This window comes from Melopsittacus undulatus, chromosome 16, assembly GCF_012275295.1.
Source record: "Melopsittacus undulatus isolate bMelUnd1 chromosome 16, bMelUnd1.mat.Z, whole genome shotgun sequence".
Classification (NCBI taxonomy): domain Eukaryota; kingdom Metazoa; phylum Chordata; class Aves; order Psittaciformes; family Psittaculidae; genus Melopsittacus; species Melopsittacus undulatus.
Genome location: NC_047542.1, coordinates 2,399,674 through 2,421,530, shown reverse-complemented (window position 1 = coordinate 2,421,530; position 21,857 = coordinate 2,399,674). Strand labels below are relative to the sequence as shown.

Here is a 21,857-nt window from a genome sequence, read left to right as displayed (position 1 = left end):
ATAGGACAGTCTTTTGCCTCTTGAACAACACAAAGAAAACCACATCTTCCCTTGACATTACCTAAAGTCGCTTTTGGGGAACACCACGTTCCTGAGCTGATTATACAAATCACAACAATAATCTCTGGGCCTGCTTTTAAGACCTGTATTGACTGATACTTTATATTCTAAGGTGATGCTTAAGTACAGAAGTTAAGAACAGAAAATTGTTTTCCTGGTTTCAGCTACTTTGGTGGATGTTTTTCTTTTTAGTGCAGTTAGTTCTGGAATGTGCTGTTCAGTCACGCTGTGTATGGCTAAATTAGATGAGTTGTCATTGCTGCACCTTCCTCCTGCTCTTCCATGACCTAGGTCATGAAAGTGCCATGCTTTTCTTCGCCTCTGTAGGTTTGCTCAGTTTCACCTTACTGTTTCTTGTGAAATCTGAAATCCTTCAGAGGATTCAGTGCTTCTGTAGTTCCTGTGCCCTCCAAATAGGCTGTGGTTTTGCTTAGGAACTCTCAGTTTAACCCCAGCTGGCAACTAATGCCACTCGCTCAGTTCCCCCCCTGCTCCCCAGGTAGAATGGGAAGGAGAATCAATAAGTAAAACCCACAGGTTGAGATAAAAACAGTTAAATAATTGAAATAATAATAATAAAAATATATATATATATATATAATTGTAATGAAAGAGAGGGGAATAAACCCCCCAAAACCAAGTGATGCACAGTGCAATTGCACACCTATGCCCATCCCATCTGGAACCAGCAGCTCCCAACCAATTCCCTCGAGTTTCTATAATGAGCATGAGGTTATATGGTATGGAATATCCCTGTGGCTAGTCCAGGTCAGCCATCCTGGCTGTGCTCCCTCCCAGCTTCTTGTGCCCCTCCTCGCTGGCAAGGCATGGGAAAATGGAAAGTCCTTGACTTAGGGTAAGCACTACTTAGCAACAACTACAACATCAGAGCGTTATCAATGTTATTCTCAGACTAAAGCCAAACCACAGCACTGCACCAGCTACTAGGGAGAAAATTAACTCTATCCCAACTGAAACCAGGACTAACACAAAGGTGGAATGCCTGGATGACTCCAGGCAGACCAAATCAGCAGATGGGAATCGCAAGATTAGAAACTGTAGCCCTAATATCCAATACTCCTCAAATTGTCACCATGCTAAAACCACTCCCTTTGGGTCAGAATAGAATCACAGACTGGTTTGGGTTGGAAGGGACCATAAAGCTTATCTAGTTCCAAGCCCCTGCCACAGGCAGGGACACCTTCCTCTAGACCAAGTTGCTCAAATCACCCACTGTGCCTGGGTCAATGCTGGCATTCAGGTGTCTTGCCCTCAGAATGACATGTTCTATATCCAAACCACAAATACCCATGTGCTGACTGCCAGCCTGTCGCTCAGCATTGTGCAGGAAAATCCTGGCTGGCACCAAACCCATTCTGGGAACATGCACTGTCAAAACTGACTCAAAGCAGCAAGAGTTAACCACACACTGGCATGCCTTCAGGGAGGCCATCATGCAAAGAGAAAAGGCTGAGATGCACCTCTAAGACCTCATCACAAGCCCGATTTCAGCCATTGCAAGTGCTACCTATTGCCTGCACAGCCCTAAATGGGCTGGAAAAGCTGCTTCATTAAATAAAGAAGCAAACAAAACCCCTCACCCCCAAACCACTGAACATTTGGACTGTTTAAAAAAGGAAGGGTTAGACTGACAGGCAGCTCGCTGACAGCTCAGCACAGTTAGACAAATACTCTGACAGATTACCCTTAATAGGAATCCAAATTAGTGACTTGAATATCAAGCTGGCCTGAGTGTCCCATCACTCAAACAGAGCTAAATGGGACAATGAGCTCCACAGGCTCTTATCCACAGTATGCCACAGTCCAGCACCCAGTCTGCCTTTGGGTTTGGGGGCAGACGGCACAGGGGTAGCAGACCCAGCATACCTGGCTTTTAACTTTACTATTTATGCTGCAATTGTAAAGTTACAATAGTAGGACTAAAGGAATAGGCTACATTCAGCTCTGGAGTTTGTATTCTGGTCCTACTCAAAGAAAAAAACCCATTATGCTTCAAACTCCCAAGAGAACGACATGCTTTTGCTCCCCATAATAATAGCAGCATCCCTAGAGCCATCTAGTCACAAGCACCAGCTTCACCAAGCAATGCAGCATCCACTCTACCTTTACTCAGCCTGGGTCAGTGCTACTGCTGACACAGAAAGCATTACACCCTCCTTACTGGCTCAGACTGCATGTTAGGGCACATTTGTCCATACCTGACCTACGCAACACCACACAGTAACAGAACTGCACAACAAACACGCTCCCCTGGGCTGAGGAAGCTTTTTTTGAAACCTTAGAAGTTCACTCATTTCAATTCACCTTACAGGTCACCACTTGCACTGTCACACCCCTCTGTCCTGCACCTGGCCTTGCTCTGACTCATTCCTTGACTGAAGATGATGCATCAAGCTCCAATTCTCTGTATGTACAAGGGGAACACTTTCTCTAGGGGAGACAAGAGTGTGATGAACCATGAGTTTCACTCTGTGATTTGCACACAGGGTTATACAGAGATCTGTTTTGCTGTAGGTTGTAAAAAATCAGCTCTGTGACATCAGGCTTGCCTTGCTCCTGCAGACCAAATTAAAGGTCTTGGGCTAGGGAGAAAGATCCCTTTTATGGGGGAGGCCGGGATTTCTTCCCTTTCTGCCTTTGTTTTATGTAGAATGTATAAAGCAGTGTGGAGTCCATGAAAGGCTTTGAGATGTTCCTCTGAAAGAAGCTACAGAACAGTACTGCTACTAAAACATGCTTCAAAAAGGAGCAAGAAAACAGAATCATAATATTGTACTTTTCCTACTGTTATGTACTGAAAACTCCAGAACTCACTGACAAAGCCAGCTATAGCTGATAGTAGTTGCTTGTCTCCACACATATGTGTGTGTCCATATGTACACCCTGAACACACAACCAGCAAATGTCTGAGATGAGCACTAGTTGATTTTTCTGCATGGGTGGTATTAACAGTTGAGCACTGTGTATCACAGGGTCTTGAACTACTTTCTTTTCCTCCTTCGCTTTGCATGCTGCCTGCCCAAGCATGCTGCTAGGTTTGGAAAGAACAGCCTCCACTGGCAGAGATGTATCCCTCATAAAAAGTGTACCTGCAGTTTGGCAGAAAGGGCTGACATCTTCTGGCTGTTTGCAGGGAAGGGGGAGCTGGTCAAGGCTATAGGACAAGCTTCAGGTGGCCTGGAGGAAGGGCAGCAGCACTGTAATTATGCTGACGTGAAACATGGTTTTATCGAACCCTAACAAATGAGGCAGTGGTCTTCAACTGCTTCATGGGATTTCTGGAAGGGTTAGTCTCCTCTGGAGAGGGGAAGGTATGCAATGGGTGTTCAGATCCAGTTCAGACTGCTGCCAGAAGGGAGACTGAGCTGAGCTCTTAGGCAGAAGCTGTTCCCTGGGAGGGTGCTGAGGCACTGGCACAGGGTGCCCAGAGAAGCTGTGGCTGCCCCATCCCTGGCAGTGCTCAAGGCCAGGTTGGACATAGGGGCTTGGAGCAGCTGCTCCAGTGGAAAGGCGTCCCTGCCCGTGGCAGGGGTTGGAATTGAATGAGGTTTAAGCTCCCTTCCAAACCATTCCATGGTTCTATACCTCTAAGAGAAGCTCTCATTTTGAGCAGCACAAACATAACTGACATTTCCACCAACTGTTTTCTAAAACCCTAATATAAAGATTTCTTTTTACTGTTAAGCCACATGCTTACTACCAAGACAAGAAAAAACCAAAGCAACCCCCACTTGCAGCCTGTTTCTGAAAGATGCTGCTGTGGTACTTTATCTGTGCTGCAACCAAGCTCTTGTCAGCAGTAACTCTCAGTCCAGCTTTTCACTGGTACGTGTTAACACTGATATTACAGGGTGCCTCATAAATAACTGTGCCAGCAAGACAGACACTGGGGAGGGAACCTGCTTTCCACTTGTCTTTCACCCTGTTGCCCCAGATAATGGATTTAGAAACTACAGTAAATACGCAGACTGTAATCTAGTACAGTTCTTTCCCCTTCCTCCACCCCACTTTCTTGGAAGGACATGCTCTTTTTCTCTGAGCTTTCCTCTGCTGCCTGTGGGTGTGCATTAGGATGTAGGCACTGAAGCAGATTCTTGGATCTGGTTACAAAACTAATGCAAAGAGCTGCCAAAAACCCAGGGCATCAATAAGTGAAACTCCCAGCTCCAGTTCTGCTGCACTTCATTCTGCTTTACATCAGCTTCTGCATCAGCAAAGGTGAGACATGGTGGCCAGGGTTTGGTAGATCCTGAGTTATGCATATGTGGAGTCATATGCAGATGTAAGACATCCCATCTATTCTCACTGTACATCGCTGGGTGACTACCACGGGCTGTGCTGCACTAGAGCACTGCTCAGCCCTACTCCCATTCCAGTAACCATCAGCCACTCGCTTTCACACTCTCCTACTTCCTCGACAACTTTTGCTGAACCATTTACAGTTCGATTTGCAAATGCTCCTTTTTTAGGTTTTGTTCTGACCCACACTTGGAGTAATTTCCATGCAATTTATTTTCGTTATCCCTATATGAATTCCAAACTTGTCTCACTAAACTCCACAACTCCTTGCTTTTACAAGCATGTTAACTGCAAGCTGCGTGATACAGCTGACAGAGGCAGTTCTATCACGATAGTCACATTTCCTTCCCCTGTCACAAAGCACCTCATCTGTCCTGTCCTCTCTGCTGATGCTGAGCTCAGGAAGCGATGGAAAGCCACAACACTTTCTCCCTTGGACAGAATGAGGTTTATAGCCTGGTTCCATTGGCAGTGGCATGAAGAAAGTGTTCCTGTACAACACAAACTCACCACCCAGCATTATCAAGCTACACTTCAAAAGCCTTTTTCAGTGCTTGCTGGTCAAGAGCTTCAGCATATTCCACCTGACTGTGAAAGGAAATGAGTTACTGCCAGAGCGGTGGGTTTCTTCATCACATATTTTCCTCCTACACCAGGCTCAACTATTCATAAGATGCTAAAAAAAAATCTGTGCCAATAAAGTAACTAACCCAAAGTTCACGTCTTCCTTTCTAATCAAATTCAATACATGAATTTTTCTTTAGGTACGGTGGAGATGAAGGATTTTCTCTCTCAGTCTACAGCCAAGCACCAGATGTGTCTTCCTCTGGAAGCTGGTTTCACATGGTGGCTTAGATTTTCCCACTTTGTATCTAGCACCATTTGAAATCAGTGTTCTAGGAGCAAGAATTACAGCGTGGGAAGAGAGCAAGCAGCTGCTGAATGCACCAATGGCCTCTACTCCTTAAACCAGCACTTTTCCCACTGACTATTTTTTTGCCAGCCATCCACTTTGTAACATCATCTGACTTCTAGACATTCATACAAGCACTGTATGCACCCTCTCAAGCTAGGGCCACCACAGAATAGCTGCCTTCCAATGTATTTCTACTTAATAAACAATGGATATGAGTTCAAGTTGTCCAGAGTAAAGTGATCCAAAAGTTGCATCAAAACCAATGTAGTACTTCTTGCACCTTCACAGGCAGAGTGTGTTTCTTTTATTATACAGTCACTCAGATCCTAAAATTTACTTCAAGCAAATGTATTTCCACTCTGTGCCTGGGGACTCTGTGGCCATAGAATTTATCATTCCATAGCTCCCAGAGACTTGCAAACACAGAACAACCTGATGTCAGCAGTTAAACACAAAAGTGCCTTCAGCAATCATGCTGCTGTCACACTGGTACCCACAGAATCTACTCAAAGTTTATTACTGGTAACTCATAGTAATGTTTCTGCAGTCTTCCATCCCCTTGCATCCAAACCACTAAAACGAAGCTAAACTATTTCTTGTTCAACCTCACTATTGTCAAACATTCTACACAGAACAGACGATCGCTCTGTGGATGAAGCATTTGATCAGAGCACTGAATAGTCAACTTTAAAGAACATGTAGCTGTCATCTACAAGAGGATCCTTCTCTGAGCCAGGAAAATGTCTCTTACACAGGCTGACCGATTTCTCTTGGTGTTCAGAGTCTCAGTTTTTGTCTAGCACCATTTGAAATCGGTTATGATGTAGGGGGAAAAGCAACAGTAATGGAAAACTTCATTCCCCCGCCCCCCCAAAGTCCTTAGAAACAAACACCACCAAAGGCACAGACTTCACAAACATGGTATGCTTTTCTGTTCTCCGACCTGAAGTTACACCTGACCATCCTGCTCAGAAGGAGGACAGTCAGAATCACGTTCAACTAGGAGGGATGCTTCAAGACAAAGCGAAGTATCTGTCCAAACACCTCACTCAGATTCTTCAACTCAAGCAAGCCAGGGCCCATGCATCAGCAGAGCCTCCTAACCTTGACCGGTTATATTCCATGTGCTATTTGTTTGCCTTAACCTGTTATTTACTCAGATTTTTTTTTTCCTTTGAAATAAAATTGTGTCCTACTTGGTATCAGGCTCTGTCTCAGGCAGACAGATGACATGTTCCCTGCAGGACAATACCTGATTGCTGCAAGTCTCTTCATTTCAGTCCCCAGCTCCATTTTCAACCCCATGAACCATGCTCAGAAGTGAGCATTTACATTGAAGTGTACCACTGAGAACCCCACCAGCCACTGACACTATACACTATGTAACATTCAAGTAGGGACCGCTGCACCTATGCTTGGTTACTCCCACAGCAAGACCATCACTTGCTTTACCAGTAGATGGCAATAAGAGATATTTACTACACGAAGCCCTTTTCTTAGCACAAAGTTCATGTGTTCATGACTCTTTAATTATCAGCTCCAGATTCTAAAGTGAAAGAATTCACCTGGGACTGAGTTTTAGAGAAACGGTGCAGAATTAATGGCAATGAGGACAAATTCAACTGGAAGTGGTTTAAGTCAGATTGCCTGTCCCATCAGTGCTCACCACAATCTCCAAGCTTCAGAGATTGTAAACCTGTGCAGTCTACAAATAGCAATTCTCAGTCCACACCAACCCCTTTTGACTGTCACAACCTCAACTGAAAATATGATCCTATGATTCTATATTAGTTATTTTTCTATTCCATCCTCTCAAAGGCTTTATCTTCTAAGGCAGCTCACTTGTTTCTTTGAAAAGAAAATTAAGCATATTCTGAATGTAAAACTCAGAACTAATCACATTCTACTTAACATCTGACAAACACACTGGACAACAGTGCCAGAACACTGAGCTTTGCTCAAGTATTGTACCACAACAGCCACTTGATAATCTGTCTTGTCTCCATCAAGCTTTTACCACATTTATCAGGAGCGAACACTGGTTTGGGGAGGATCTGGAATATTCCCTTCCCTTCCAAAGGAAAACCAAAAGGCTCCTCAGCAAATCAAACCACATTCTCTACACTGCCAAACTGCAAACTTCCATCTCAACAGTTGTCACCTAACACGAGTTGGGTACACGAAAAGTTGACTGAAGAAGAATGGGAAAGTAGCTGCTTGGCACATAAAGAATGAAAGACAAACACTTACTGCTAAATAATTTAACAATTTTATTTGGAATAGTCTTTACATCTGGAAAAAAAGTGTAAAAAATAAGGCCATTTGGTACAGTTGTTTCACTTCAGCATTAAGTGCATTTCAGCATGCTTTAAAACATCCAGGATGCCATACATAAAGCTACTCGTGACCAGCACACACTCCATTCCCAGTATATTACCCCAGAGTTTACAAACCATTGTCAAACTAGGTATCAGCTAGGCCATGAACAGCAGCAAGTCATTCTGTGTAGCCAAAACCTCTTTTTAGTAACCAGTCTATTATGAACTCGAACAATACAGCTGTTGGGATTGTCCCAAAAAGCCCTAGAGAGCCCTAAATAGTTCTATGCTATTCCAACAATCTGCTCACAACAGTGGGGAGCAGTGCCAATCTACCACAGACAAACATGAGGAGTTTAAAGGCTGCCTTTAAACTACATCTGAAGTGAGACAATTTGGGTTTTCTGAGAAAACTGGTTCTTGGAAGCTGTCTGTATGTTGTTAGCAAACTCCAAGATTCACAAAGCCAAACCCTGTCCTAAGGAAGCTTTTGGTTTTAATAAGGAATTAGGAGGAGCAAGGATGCGATGCATTTAAAGTAACAGCTATCAATGCACTTCTGAGTCTCCACTCATGGCAAACACTGTACTGTGAGTTCCTGGAGTCACAGTCTTGACTCAAACACTTAGTGAAGCAAGCAGCTACCTGAAGAGAGCCCTCATCTACCACCACAGCCAGCATATCCATTCCTTCATTCCTGCAACTCATCTGGCTTGGTATTCCTTTAACATGGAAAGATAAGGGAGTCTGACAGGGAAAGGCTTCTGTTTCTCAACAGATATTTAATGCTAAATCTAGCGTTACAGAGCTAAATTTAGCATCATAGTCTGTACACAGATTGGGAACATGGAATACATGATTTCAAGCGAAAAAAGCAAGGAAGCTAGATCCACACAGTGCTGTATCCTAGAAGGCAAATGTGATCTTCAAAACTGCCATCAAGGCTCAATAAAAATCAAGCATCCCAAGGACCTTACTGTGCATTCCCAATGGGACATGGCTACCACTGATTTCTCAGCAGTTCCTTCAATTATGCACCTTCTGTCAACAGGCCAAGAATTCAAAATCAGGGGATACCTTTTGCTATGGAAACCTTCAGTTTTCCATTCCACCTAATCTACTATAGTCTTTCTGGGACTATATCAAAGAGCCAGAAACATATATGGCTTCTTTCCTTCTTAAAGGCAACAGAAAAGCTATAAAACTCTGATTTAAAGGCACACTTTAATTAATTAGATACACAGAAACCAACTTTAGCAAACAAAGAGGTAGCATATAGAAGAGCTAAACTGTGATAGTTTCAAAAAGACATAACCTTAAATGGCACCAACTGCTTCAGGGAAATAAGAAAAAAACATTTCAGAACACAAGAGAACATAATGTTTTAGAGCACCTCAAACAGCCAAATTGAATGAGAAGCACATTCAGATTTTAGTGAGCAGAACTAGATAGTCATCTGTAAGAAAAGAGGTAGCAATGAAGGCAGCAGGAGCTGGCACTGGGACATGGATACAGACACAAACACTTTTGCATACCACGTGTATGGGCTTTCAAGACCATTTCACATATACAGAAAAGACAGTATGAGTGGCTCATAAAGAAAAGCAGGTATCCCTCTCTCTCTCTCTCTATATATATGTCTTTGGTTTACCCTATTAATGATCTACTACAGTTAATCAGTAGTCTAAGACATGATACAAGATATCCATCTACAGGAAATTTAAGCAAGTGCAATCATTTTCCATTCCTGATTGGGACATTCAACTGCAAATTCCCTCCCACCCCCAAAAAAGGTCATTCATGCTTTACAGATCTTATATTCGGCAGTACATGGAGTGCTGTCACGTTTCCTACAAACAGAAAAACAAGTCAAATCAGAGGGTTTACATTCAAATAGTTTTTACATTCATTCTGAAAGCACATCCTTAGTTTTATCATCAAATCAACAGGCAGTTGTGAAACTAAATCATTAGTTGCCCTCTTACTAAACAACTGCTAGACTGAGGAGATTTTTACTCCATTTCATCCACTAGACTGTCCAGAACAACCCACAGAGTAGTAGAGTATTTGATCCAAAGAGGATCATTTCAAGTGATGAACAGACCATGCCTGAGCATTATTAACAACTGACACAACAGTTACAGGATTCCTAACTGATATGTGATCCTGAACATCAAGAGCATCCCTTCCAATTTATTTTAAATACAGTATGTTATTTAGTACATACGTTTATAATCAGAAGCTGTGGATTAGGTTATGAGAATTTGGATTCTGTAGTCTGCTAATATTAAGTTTACAAATAAACATCTGAGGATTGAAGTTTGTCATTACACCCATTTATGTGTTTAAGTTCTTGAATAATTCCTGTTTTGCTTTACAGAAAGAAATCGCATTCCAAACCTCTGCACTCAAAGTCACTAAGGAGTTCTAGATACCATAACTCAGGGGTTAACAGTGGAAACCTCTTACTTCAGAGGTAAAGATGATATTATTTAATCTTTAAATGAGTTTGTAAGAAAATTTTCATATATGCAACCCCAAACTTATGAAAACTAGTCAAAGTCCCTTGTTCTTTGATCAAGATCTTTGCATTAAAGTAGGAGACATCAATGTTTCAACCATCACCTCCTCAGAATTTGTGCAATACAGAAAAGCAAAACAAATGAAGATACTAATTTACAAAAGGACTTGTAGCACAAACTGTTAAGGGAGAATGATGGAATACTGACAAGGATCAGCCAAATGAAGCCATCTTGTCTTCAACTTGTTTTGTTGTAACAAGGTTTGAAGAGTCAGGTGTTTGAAAGAGCTGATTTGACCCTACACAAGTGCAGGAGTAATCATAACTATCACCAAGTGCATCTGACTACTGGACTAAGCACTAAAAGATAGGAGAGGAAATCAGTCTTAAACAAGCAAATAAATTTTGATCCCTTTTAAGGCTACAGAAGTCTGAATTTGAGAAAGAAATCATTGCTTCATAAAAAGGTTTAAAAAGATCAGCTTGTTTGCACCTTCTTTTATCCTTCTAGAAAGCTCTCAGTAATCCTGAGACACACATCACCTGGTTTACTCTGAATGGATGCACACTACCACTATAATTGTAGTGCCCCTGTAATGCAGAAAGGTGGCTTCTACCTCCAACAGTCTTTTAGTGACAGGGATTTACACTTTGAGCTTATAAAAGTAACTCACCACTGGAATCTACTTCAGATCACTGAAACAACTGCAAACATTCTACTGAGTATGTGCATAGTTTCTATCTGACACAACATTTTTTTCTTCTTTAAAGACAACCCAGATCTCAGATAGGAGATCTGCAATCACTGGAAGCTCTCATTTACCACACTGAATGCTAATTCTTTCTGCAATATATCCTATTCTCCTCAAATGAAGGGTTAGCATAGTCTGTCCTCTAAGAAACTGTATTCCACACTTCTCCTGAAATTCTAAGTAAACCATAATAACATAGACACTTAAGCTTCATTGCAAAAGTCCAAATTAAGTGGAAAGTGTACATATACTTTCTTAAGACTCACTTAATTCATTGTGCAGCTTCTTCCATCTCAGCTGGCTTTTAAAATACATGTTTCCTTGCAACTCTCATCAACTGTGTATGAGCTGAACAGCAGAAGGGGAAAAACTGAATGTCCTATAAAATGGGCAGATTAAATACACAAGAAAGAGAGGGCAAGAAAAGATTTGGGCTGGCATTTGCAGACAACAACCCAGGAAGTGCAAGGTACTGAAGCACAACAGTTCAAAGGCCCAGCTATATCAGAACACAGAAAACTGAATAGGAAGAACTAGGCCTTCACAAAAGGAGATTAGATGACGGCTTTCAGACAGAAAGAGGTTTAACAGTCAGATGCTCACAGCGAGGAAGCTTAAGGAAAGCACTGGGCACAGCAAGACTTTTCATGCTGTAAAGTTTTCAGGAATAGACCATTCTTTAACTTTTGATGATGTTGCTTCAGATCCCTCCTTTCTACACCCCAAGAAGTCTCTCTACAGATGAGGGCAGAAAGTGCTGCCCTAATAAATTAACTCTCATGTACTCTTATTTGGGCCACACAAAGTGCAGATTGTCCAAATTACGTGTGAAAAGCAACTGCTCAAAAGCACTGAATTACTTCACAGCACACAGGTACACAGCCACTCTGGCCCTTGTAATGATCCCGTACTGTCTATGTAAAAGATACTTAGGCTAAAACCTCACTGGATACAAGCTAGCTCCAGAGTTCTCCCAAGTACTCCATGTACCTCATTACAAATATGAACTGCAGGAATATTTCCTCTGGTTTATTTTATGTAAAGGATCCCTTCCTTTGCTTAACCTACCCCAGATAAATTCCAACAGAGTTTGTTACAAGGTATGTCAGCTTTGACAAGATGCTTATCAAAACATTTTATGTGTACCCCCCAACTCACTCAGAATTTTCAGTGTATAGCATGTTACAAATGGCTTTTCCAACAAAACAGGCTTTTTTTCAAGAAGATAAAATAAGATACCACTGCAAGAAGCAATGCACAAAGAGGCTGCTGCCACCCCTCCAGGAAAAAGCATACACAACCATCAGTTGTTTGGAAGATGAAGTTCAAAAGGCACTATATGTCTCATTAAAAAAGAAGAACAGTACTTCTCCATCTAATATTTTACAGTTGACTTTGCAAGTCTTTGATAAAGGTACAGCAATCATTGCTGCTGCAGGAGGAAAACCTGAAGTGGATCCACACACTGAACCTTCTAGTAGCAAACCAAACTCTTGCTTGTTCAAACACTGTAAGAGCTCTGGTTTAGGCCAAATTTCTTTCACATTTTCTATGTAATTAAGCCCATCTTATTTTATTCAAGGTGCCTCTGCTCCAAAACACAAAATACAATGGTTCTCCAGTTACCCGTCACTACCATTGGGATATATTATGCAGAAGAGAGGAAGCTCCTTAGTTCATTTCCAAGGCTTCCAGTTCATGTAAGCCACTCTGGCTCTTAAAGCCTGTGAGACCCAGTGACACCAGAGGGTCACTGTTATTTTACTGCTTATCCAAGCAGTAAAATAACACAATCCCAAAGAAGCCAATACTACCACTGGTTTGAAGAGGTCAACTGATACATTTTAAAGCAGATACAAACTACTTTCCTCAGAAAGTGTACCTATGCCAGACAACAAGCTTAGGAATGGGGGGGGGGGGGGGTGTGTTCCTGCTCTGAAATTAGTGCAAGTGTTAATTAGCAGCTTATCTGCATAGCAGACACAAAAATGAAGTCAGATACATTGTTAGGCATTTTAGCTTCCCATCAGCTGCAGTGGTAAGCTTACATATAGACATCAGGTGTTTGAAAAAGAAAAAGTACATAAAGCTCAAGAAACACACACGTTAGCTTTTCTTCATTTAGAAATATGCAATAATAATGATGATAAAAAGTAGGCTTACTCACCCATTTTGTGCAAAGAACTTCTTATAGGCCCAGAAGGCTGCCAGGAACACAATGATGGCCACAATCACTTTAGGAAGAATTAAAGAGAAAAGCCTTAGAGCAATAAAGATCCTTTCTAGCTCACAAATAAAGCCTCAAAATGTTCTTCATACACAGTCCTAAACAACCCCTCCCAAAACACCCTCAAAGTTGCATGGCTGATTTTACAAATGCTTTACTCAAGACTTTAAGACAGTTCAGCTTAAGAACAGGGACCACCAAGATGGCAAAACCCCACCAAGCTCAGTAACACTAAAACAGATACTATGCCCCAACATCACTTTTTACACCAACTTTGTAAGAAATTTAGGAGATACTTACCACAAATGATGGCTGTGATATAGGCACCTAAAAACAGAGTGAATCAGTATCACAAGAGGAACACATGTGCTTCTTAGTCAAACATTACTATACAAATATTCACAAAGTCACCTCAAGAAGATCAAGCACTTCTGTCAACATGATCCTGCTGCAAGGACTGTGTTGACAGTCTGTATCGTAACATTTAACTGAAAATATTCCTATTTTTAAATGGGTTTTATCACAACCTATTTTCCTTATGTCAAAATAAAAGAAGAAACTTTGCATTAAATGACTTCTCCCATATACAAAAGAACGTCCTGATGAAGTAAAGCTTCTGTTACATTATTTTTATTCTAGTGCAGTGCAAATTCTTGCAGTTCATACTTACTTAACTGGCATGTTGGCACTGCAGGAAACCAGCGATTTTCTCCAATATACCGAATTTGAGCTTCCCCATGTAACGTGTAGCCTGTGTAACATTCAATCGTAATAGTATCCCCCACAGAATATGAAGGTTTTTGTCCATCAATTACTTTACCATAATTTATATGTGGAGTCAAACCAGAACTTATAGGCCCACCTGGAAAGAGAGGGAGAGGAGGGGAAAGAGGAAATAAACTTCAAGAACAGAGCTGGTACATGAAGCAGATTCAAGCTGCAGTCAAAAAGCTACTACATTTGTGTCAATGTCAGAAGCTCAGTCAAGCCTTAAGACATCTTACATGGAAAGGCCTCCTGCTTCCTACAGGCTGCAGCTACTTCTGCTGCTGGGCATGCTTCAGCCACAGGAAGAGAAATACATGTCTGAGCTCAATTAGGACAAACAGTTGCATGACAGTAATGACAAGCCCTGTCTACACATGCTACTGATTTTACCAATTGAGTCTTACTAACATGCACAGTCTTGTAAAGAACTCCATGTATTCTGTCCTTGGCAAGTTACTGTCATCTCTTCAGCGCCATGAGGGAAAGTACAGTGAGCACTGCACTTGATCTGAACAGACTCTCCTCCTTCATAGACCAATTTTGCTGGAATCACTACTCCATGTGTGATCTCCGGGGCACCACACACACTTCTAGTAACTGAGACATGGATTTAAAAGTAAGTTGAGTGATAATAAACTTGAAATCATTCATAATCACTAACTCACCCCACAAACACATCTTGCCTTTGTACGAGAAAAACAGATGAGCAGATCTCAATAGTTTAATTTTACAATTCTAAGCATAAATGTTTCCTTTTGAAGACTTAAACACCACTGTAGGTGTTAAGATAGCATGATCTTATGATGTGGCAGCTAATAAATTCGTACTTGATTGTTAATTATCTTTATAAGCTCTAGAATCATTGCCAGGTGCCTTATCAGACTCATTCATTATGAAACACCCAAACATACTCTTTGCAGAAGTGCTTCTCTTACTTGGGAGCTCATTATGCATGTGAAAAATTCACTGTACTGTACAACATTCCCTTTCCCTCTAGCACATAAAGACAGGAAAAAGGTTACAGGAAGACCTCTGCAATATTCCCAAAGATAAGAGAACACGGATACAATGATTCTGATTACTTTAGAAGGACACTATACATCTCCTCACAGTGCATACTCCTAGTTCTTTATATCACAATTCAGAAACACATTTTTCTCTCCTATATTCACAGAGGAAATCACTGGAACAAACACCATGAGGCTATTACGATGCAGCAGCATCACAGCATGTCCACAGCACAACTTCTACACGTTTAACTCAAATCTCACTCATCTGAATACTCTTCACTCAAACACCTAAAATGCTTGCCCACAGATGAGGCTCCATGTCAACTTCCTTTAGCTTCTGACACCAACTAAAGTCTTATGATTTTATATTTTAGTTAAGACAGACTTAAAACATTCTCAACATACAAGAGAAGTTGGATTCTTATTTAAAGGCTTACTTTTCTTACAAGTTGGTTTTGGAGGAGACCAGGTGCTATTTTCTCCACAGGTTATTACCTCTGATCCAGTCATGACATAGCCTGGATCACACTCAAACATGACAGAGTCTCTATAGGTATAGGAAGGTCCAAATCCACTTTTTTTTTTTTCCATTTTCAACTTTCGGGTTTTCGCATTTGACCACTGAAAGAGGTAAAAGAAAAACAGCTCTGAAACATTTGTTAACAGTATCTATGCAACAGATAAAGCTTCCTTTTACTAGTTGTGAGATTCCTTATCTAATTCCTTAAAGTTCTCTGGAGAGCCTTTGTAAGACAGTTACTCTCTTGAAGATGAAGAAGGTCCTTGTTTTAAGCTACTGAGTCACTGTAACTGGACACAGACAAACAGAAATTGCAATAATAGGTATCATCACATTCCACTTCCAAAAGACACTACTTGTAATAATCTAGCTTCCACATACTTGCTTTTAACACAATTTTTCTTCAGCTACCCAGGCTTTATGGTCCCTCCATTCCCTCACTTTGTCCTTGCCACTTCTACCAACAGCATGCTCATATATATAGAGTTTTAACTTAAAGTTACTCATACTCAGTGTCATAATCAATGAACATCCATAGTACAGTTGCTCTCATTTCCACTGGAACTGTGTCATATAGTACCAGAGATCTGTTTCTTCTTTTCTACAGGGAAGTCTTTTATATCTTCTCCCGCTAAAGAAGGGACAATATTGAAGTTGTAGAGTCACATAAAAGCTATAATCCTAAAACGGTTTGGGTTGGAAGGGACCTTAAAGCTCATCCAGTTCCAACCCCCTGCTACAGGCCCTTCCACTAGAGCAGCTTGCTCCAAGCCCGTGTCCAACCTGGCCTTGAGCACTGCCAGCGATGGGGCAGCCACAGCTTCTCTGGGCATCCTGTGCCAGTGCCTCAGCACCCTCACAGGGAACAGCTTCTGCCTAAGAGCCCATCTTAACCTACCCTATAACAAAGAAGTATATTAAAATAAAAATCTCAACAACCTTTACATTGTGGAGGTTCTTCACTCCAAACACCATTTAAGTCTGCATCGTATGTGCAGGAAATAGTAGCTGAGCCAATCAGCGAGAAGGGATCTGTGCCTTTTGGTGCCTCGTCACACGTATAGGTTACTGTGGTCTCAAAAACATAGTTGGCTGCTTCAGTGTGGTGCCCATTGGCTATACTTGGAGGAGGTTTGCAAGGAATTCCTAGAAACAAATGACACAAAATATCCAACAGAATCTCATTGTTACCTTGTTCATCTCAGAAATAGCCTTGATTTTCACATATCATTTAAAATCTGATAGGTAGCTACTGTTAAGACAAGTTGCAGTTATAATTGAGAGTACAGTTATAACTGAGAGTCACCAATTGTCATTTAGTATTATAGGGGGTCTCAATTTCAAGAGGAGGTTGACCTTAAACTAATATGAGCTAGTTACCACAGTCACTGACATTTTTCAGTGGTCATTCCTCAGGCACACACCACAGAGTTCCAAATACTAAAAACCAAAATCAGTTCTATTTTACCATCATTTCTTATACCAGAAAGTTTATGGCACAGCTGTTTTTAAATGAACTACCACCATGTGAACTTCAGCACACTAGTAATTTACCTACTTTCACAAAGGGGAAGATCTCTATCCCAGTCAACGCCTTCATTCCTAATGACACAGGTAATTTCACTGGTTCCTCGTAATCGGAATCTAGACAAGTAAAAATTTTTGAAGAGGTGAAGCTTAAGAAATCTCTCATTTCTCCAACAAGCACCTAAAAACTTGGTTTCTATCATTCTGTTCTGTGATAAGGGGCACATAACACACCAAGTTGCTGTTGTAATGAGAAAGATATTTGATTGTTTTCTTGTTAACAGTCTCAACTTTGAAAACAAAAGGGAAGCAAATGACACATCACTAAAGGAAGTGATGAAAATCGCACCATTTTTAGATGTGTACCATCTAACACTAATGCCCTAAAGGTACCAATGCTAAAGAAATAAGCTGTTAAAAGGGAGGGAAAAAACTTGCAGGAGGCTAGTGCTTTTAACTTATTTAACTGTACACAGACAAGTGGGCCATTATTCAATATAATAATGAAGAGAAATGTATGTGTATTTATTCCCTCTGCCACAGGAACATTAAAAGAAGACAGAAGAGGTAACACCCTAGTCTTCATTCTTCAGAATCGACCTAAAAATCTCAAGCCTTAGTTAATGCCAACATGTAAAACCAGGGAATCAAATCAAGTTTAGCTGCAGTTGCATTTACTCCAGGTAAAATTCAGGAGAGATTTCAAGTCAGAATTGGAATAGAGCCTGCATAGGAAAATTTGGGGTTGGTTCAAATCTGGTCTAAATAAGACAAGACATAAAAGAAAAAGGACTCATTAACTCTATCAAAATACTTACCCTGCTCTACAAGAAAAAGTAGCTGTTGAACCAAATGTAAGATCTGTCACATGAACAAAGCCATCCCTCAGCTCTTCTGGAAGTCTACATTTTCTCTCTAGGGACGCGAGAAAAAGAAATCAATCTACATCTCTAGTTATATATAAAGACTAACTCTCTGGCATATACTGCTCTTCCTGTCATTAGTATTTTTCATTCTTTGCTTAAAACACTACAGAATCCTAATCCTTAGTTGAAAAACAACTCTAATGCTTAAATACCAAAGGGAATCAGTATCTGAGCTCATGCACACATTACCTGTACAGAACTTCTCTGTGGGTGACCACTGTAAGTCTTCACCACACGTCCGAGTTAATGATTTTCCAGCAACTCTCATATATCCCGGCCGGCAGATGTACGATACTGTGCTTCCAGGGGGAAAACTGTTCATTGTGCTGAATCTCTCTTCAAGTTCTGCATACTGCAGCCTGTCTGGAGGCTCACACGTGGCTGGCAGAGCAAGGGAAAAAGGAAAGCAATGCACAGTCTTGTCAACAAGAGATACAAGTTGAGGCTTCATGGCTAGCTTAGTTGGGTTTAAGGACTCATTGGTTAAGAGGGGAGATCCTTAAGAGCCAGAGCTGTCTATATATTTAACTAGGTTTCAACTTTTTAATGTATATTTTTATACATTTTACTTGCAACCAATGACCAACTCTACACTAGTACAGGTTACTCACTTCTTTGTTTTCTCAAGTTTTTCAGCATCCCACCCAGACAATGCATTTCCTTCCAGTTTCTATGTTTTCCTCTAATTCTCTAAGTTAAACACATGACTTAACTCCCTGTATAGCTATCTGCAGCAAAAAAGCCTATTTATTTAGCTGCAGGGAAAACAAAGGAGCCAACCACACTTACGTAGCTCATTTCCTTTCTTAAGGCAAAAACCCAGCAGGTGATGGAATGGAGTTTAAGACAAAGGGAGACACAGAGACCTACAGACCCAGGGACGTATTGAGGTGCTGTTAATGAAGGTGTAAAACTCCCCCATGCCAAAAGACACAGAAAAACACACTCAGGACCTTGAAATCCACATACAAACGCCAGATCCGCCCAGTCATACACACAACAGAGACCTCTCTGAAGATACCCATCACTCAATCCCCTCATATTTGTGTTTTAGAGATTCCCTCCGGTTTAAAGCTCAGCCTCAGGGTCACAACCAACACCCGTTACCACCGGAGCCTGTTTATGCAGCACAACCTTTCTCTCACCTTTTCGCCCCACAGCCCAGCCGAGCCGCCCGGAAAGCTCACTGCTTCCGCCAGCCCCAAGCCCATTTCCTTCCCCAACCCCACCTTCCCCCTCAGGGCCCCGGGAAGGCCCAGGGGAGGAGAGAACGAGCTCTGCCCCCCACCCCAAACACTCCCCGCTCCTCACCCAGAGCCCGAGCCCCTCCGAGCCACGGCAGCACCAGCACAAGCCCGACCACGAGCCCCGGGCCGGGAGCAGGACGGCGGCGGAGCGGCCCCATGGCCGCGGCGGCCTCAGGCACAGCGGCCGCCCCTCGCCTCGCAGGCGGGCGACGGCCGAGACGCAGCGCGGGGCTGAGGCGCATGCGCGGTGCTGCCCACCCCGCCTCTTCCCTCAGCGGCGCTATGGCGGAGCCGCTCCGCCTCTGAGGCTGGTGCATGGCGGAGGTTCCCCTCCAGATAAAGCGGGTGTGGGTTGAGCACACCGCGCCCTTCCGCTCACATCCTGCGGGGAAGGGGGAAAGCAAAGCGCTGTTAGCGGGTGCAGCTTCATTCACCGGCCCTAGGTAGGGCAGCGTCTCTGAGAAGCAAACTGCGTGTGATGCAGAGCAGTGTTATGGTAATAAAAACACTTAAGACTAGAGAAAAACCTGAAGCAATTGTTATCCCATGCTCAGCTTTTATTAGATTAAGCATTCAGAGTCCTCGCTGCTAATAAGCGCTCCTAAAAGATGCAGAGCAGCACCTGGTGATGCTGCACCTGTGAGTACAGTCGCTATTAAGTTGTGGTTAAACTCTTGATTCCCACCCAGCAATGCTTCCGTGGATCTTGCTTATCGCAGGGTTTGCATATAGAGAAAGGAAATGGTCCTCCTCGGCTGGCAGCAGTGCAGAGAACTCCCTTGGAATAGCCCCTGTACCACAGGCAACCTGAACTTGGTTAGATCCTTGCAGCAGAAGGAGCATTAATGTTCTTTCTATAGTAAAGTGCCTTTTTTTTGGCCATAGAATTCCATTTCCAATGTAAGCAACGCTTCCATGTAACCTGCAGCCACTCGCTGTGTGAAGAACCGGTCCCATGTCAGGCTGGCGGCAGCACAGGTGCCCTGCCCAGGGAAAAGATGACATTGTGGAGTTAAAATTAGGCTTTTCCTGGTATAGAGATTGAGTCGTAACTCAGGGAGGTGGGAGAGAAGGTCTGGGAAATGCACTGTTTCAAAGGAGGGATTATTGGAAACAGCCTTCAGACAATACAGTGGAAGAGCGGATGTGTTCTGGTACCATTTGGCAGCCAAAACTGGTTGTGGTCAGAGTGCTCCTAACAGTGAAAATTCATCACTATCTGCAATACATTCAGCATAAAGAGTAAATGAAAATGGCATTGCAATAAGTGTAAAAACAAGCAAAAAACCCCAAAGGGCCAGTTCAATGTCCTTTTTCTTAAGGCGGTTTTTTTAGAGAGCAAGCTCTCCTATAATCCATACAAAACCAAAGCAGGTTTATGGCAGAAGCAAGGCATAGTCTGGAAGTCTGAGCTGTGACCACCATCTGTTCAGGTGGTGCAAAAGGAAACAAACACATTGAGGGTGGTTTCAGAAAGAAAATTAGGGTGTTTGAAAGAAAGTCTAGTCCATTTAAAACAGTCTCTTTTATTCAGCAAAAGAAATCATCTTACCATATGACTGAGAGAAAATAGTTTTCTACTTGATTTACTGTATTGGAACGACTCAAGTTCCTGCTGTAACTGACATTTTCTGTTGAGGAATAGAAATCCATACCTTCTATTGAAGACACGAACATTTTGGTTCAGTTATCTCGTTCACAGGGGTTTGGTAACTGTGGTTTTCATATGTATTGTAATAGCTAAGTGGAAAAAACACCAACAGAAAACATTGGTTTTGTAAAAGAACACTCGGTTTCCTCTAATGAAATAAAACAACATAACCACACCATTTATTCCAGGTTGCTGCACGTTGTACAGTTTGCAAGGAGGAGGTGAAAATACAAAAGCCCCTGGCACACTCAGGTAAATACTTGGAGAGTATAAAGCGTGTACAACTTGGGACTTGGCAACAGAGGATCTTCCAGGAGACCAACAAATGAGCATCCGGGAGACTGCCTTACCCTTCCTTCTGCTTGGAAATAACTTTCCAGACAATGCCTGCCCCCAGGAGAAGCAGGACTCCTGCAGCTACAGCTCCTGAAAGAGAAGAGCATGTATTACTCTCACTGTGTGTTTTAAAGTATATCAGCACAAAAGATGTAACGAGGCATATCTTTAAAGCAAGCAGGAGGAAATGGTGCCACCGAAACCACTGCATAAAGCTCATACCTGGCCACAGAAATGTTTCTAAGCTGCTTACCTACACCTATGGAACCAGACTTGTGTGATGCTGAAGGGAAGAGAAGAAATAAAATCAGCAAAGTATTCTAACAAAATATGGTGCTTCTCATCAGTATTTGATCACTTTATCAATAAAGGTTTTACTTCTAAGGCCTACAAGAGAGAATTTCTTAAAACCCACACTATTGTACTCTTTTTTTTAAATACAGAAATCCATTTACATGTTTAAAATTCATCTGTGTGTTTCTATTTGGTCTTTGCTTCATTCATATGTCACTCACTCAGTTTACAGGTGGGTATAGGAGGGTACCAACTGAAGTCTTCTTGGCACTGAATCTGACTGATGCCTTCCAAGGTGTAACCATCATCACATTCAAGAGTGATGTTAGTCCCAGAGCGATAAGTGTTTCCTCGAATGGCTTTCTTAATACCTTGAACTTCTGGGAATACACATCTGATCTCTGCAAATAGAAGTAACAAAAAAGGGAACATAAAATACAAGAAATACAGGTATGGGTTATTTA

The 21,857-nt window shown here is 42.0% G+C and overlaps 1 protein-coding gene across 1 annotated transcript; it reads right to left on the bottom strand.

Annotated features, from left to right (window-relative positions):
- Positions 1-7,542: 7,542 nt before the first annotated feature.
- On the bottom strand, positions 7,543-19,338 carry LOC101869528 (membrane cofactor protein). The gene is given in 12 exon segments (XM_005143226.4): positions 7,543-9,464; positions 13,055-13,121; positions 13,415-13,441; positions 13,785-13,976; positions 14,291-14,479; positions 15,330-15,477; positions 15,479-15,513; positions 16,352-16,558; positions 16,971-17,056; positions 17,758-17,854; positions 18,055-18,246; positions 19,177-19,338. Coding segments are annotated over 12 exon segments (1,386 nt in total). The 5' UTR covers positions 19,271-19,338; the 3' UTR covers positions 7,543-9,412.
- Between the last annotated feature and the right edge of the window lie 2,519 nt (positions 19,339-21,857).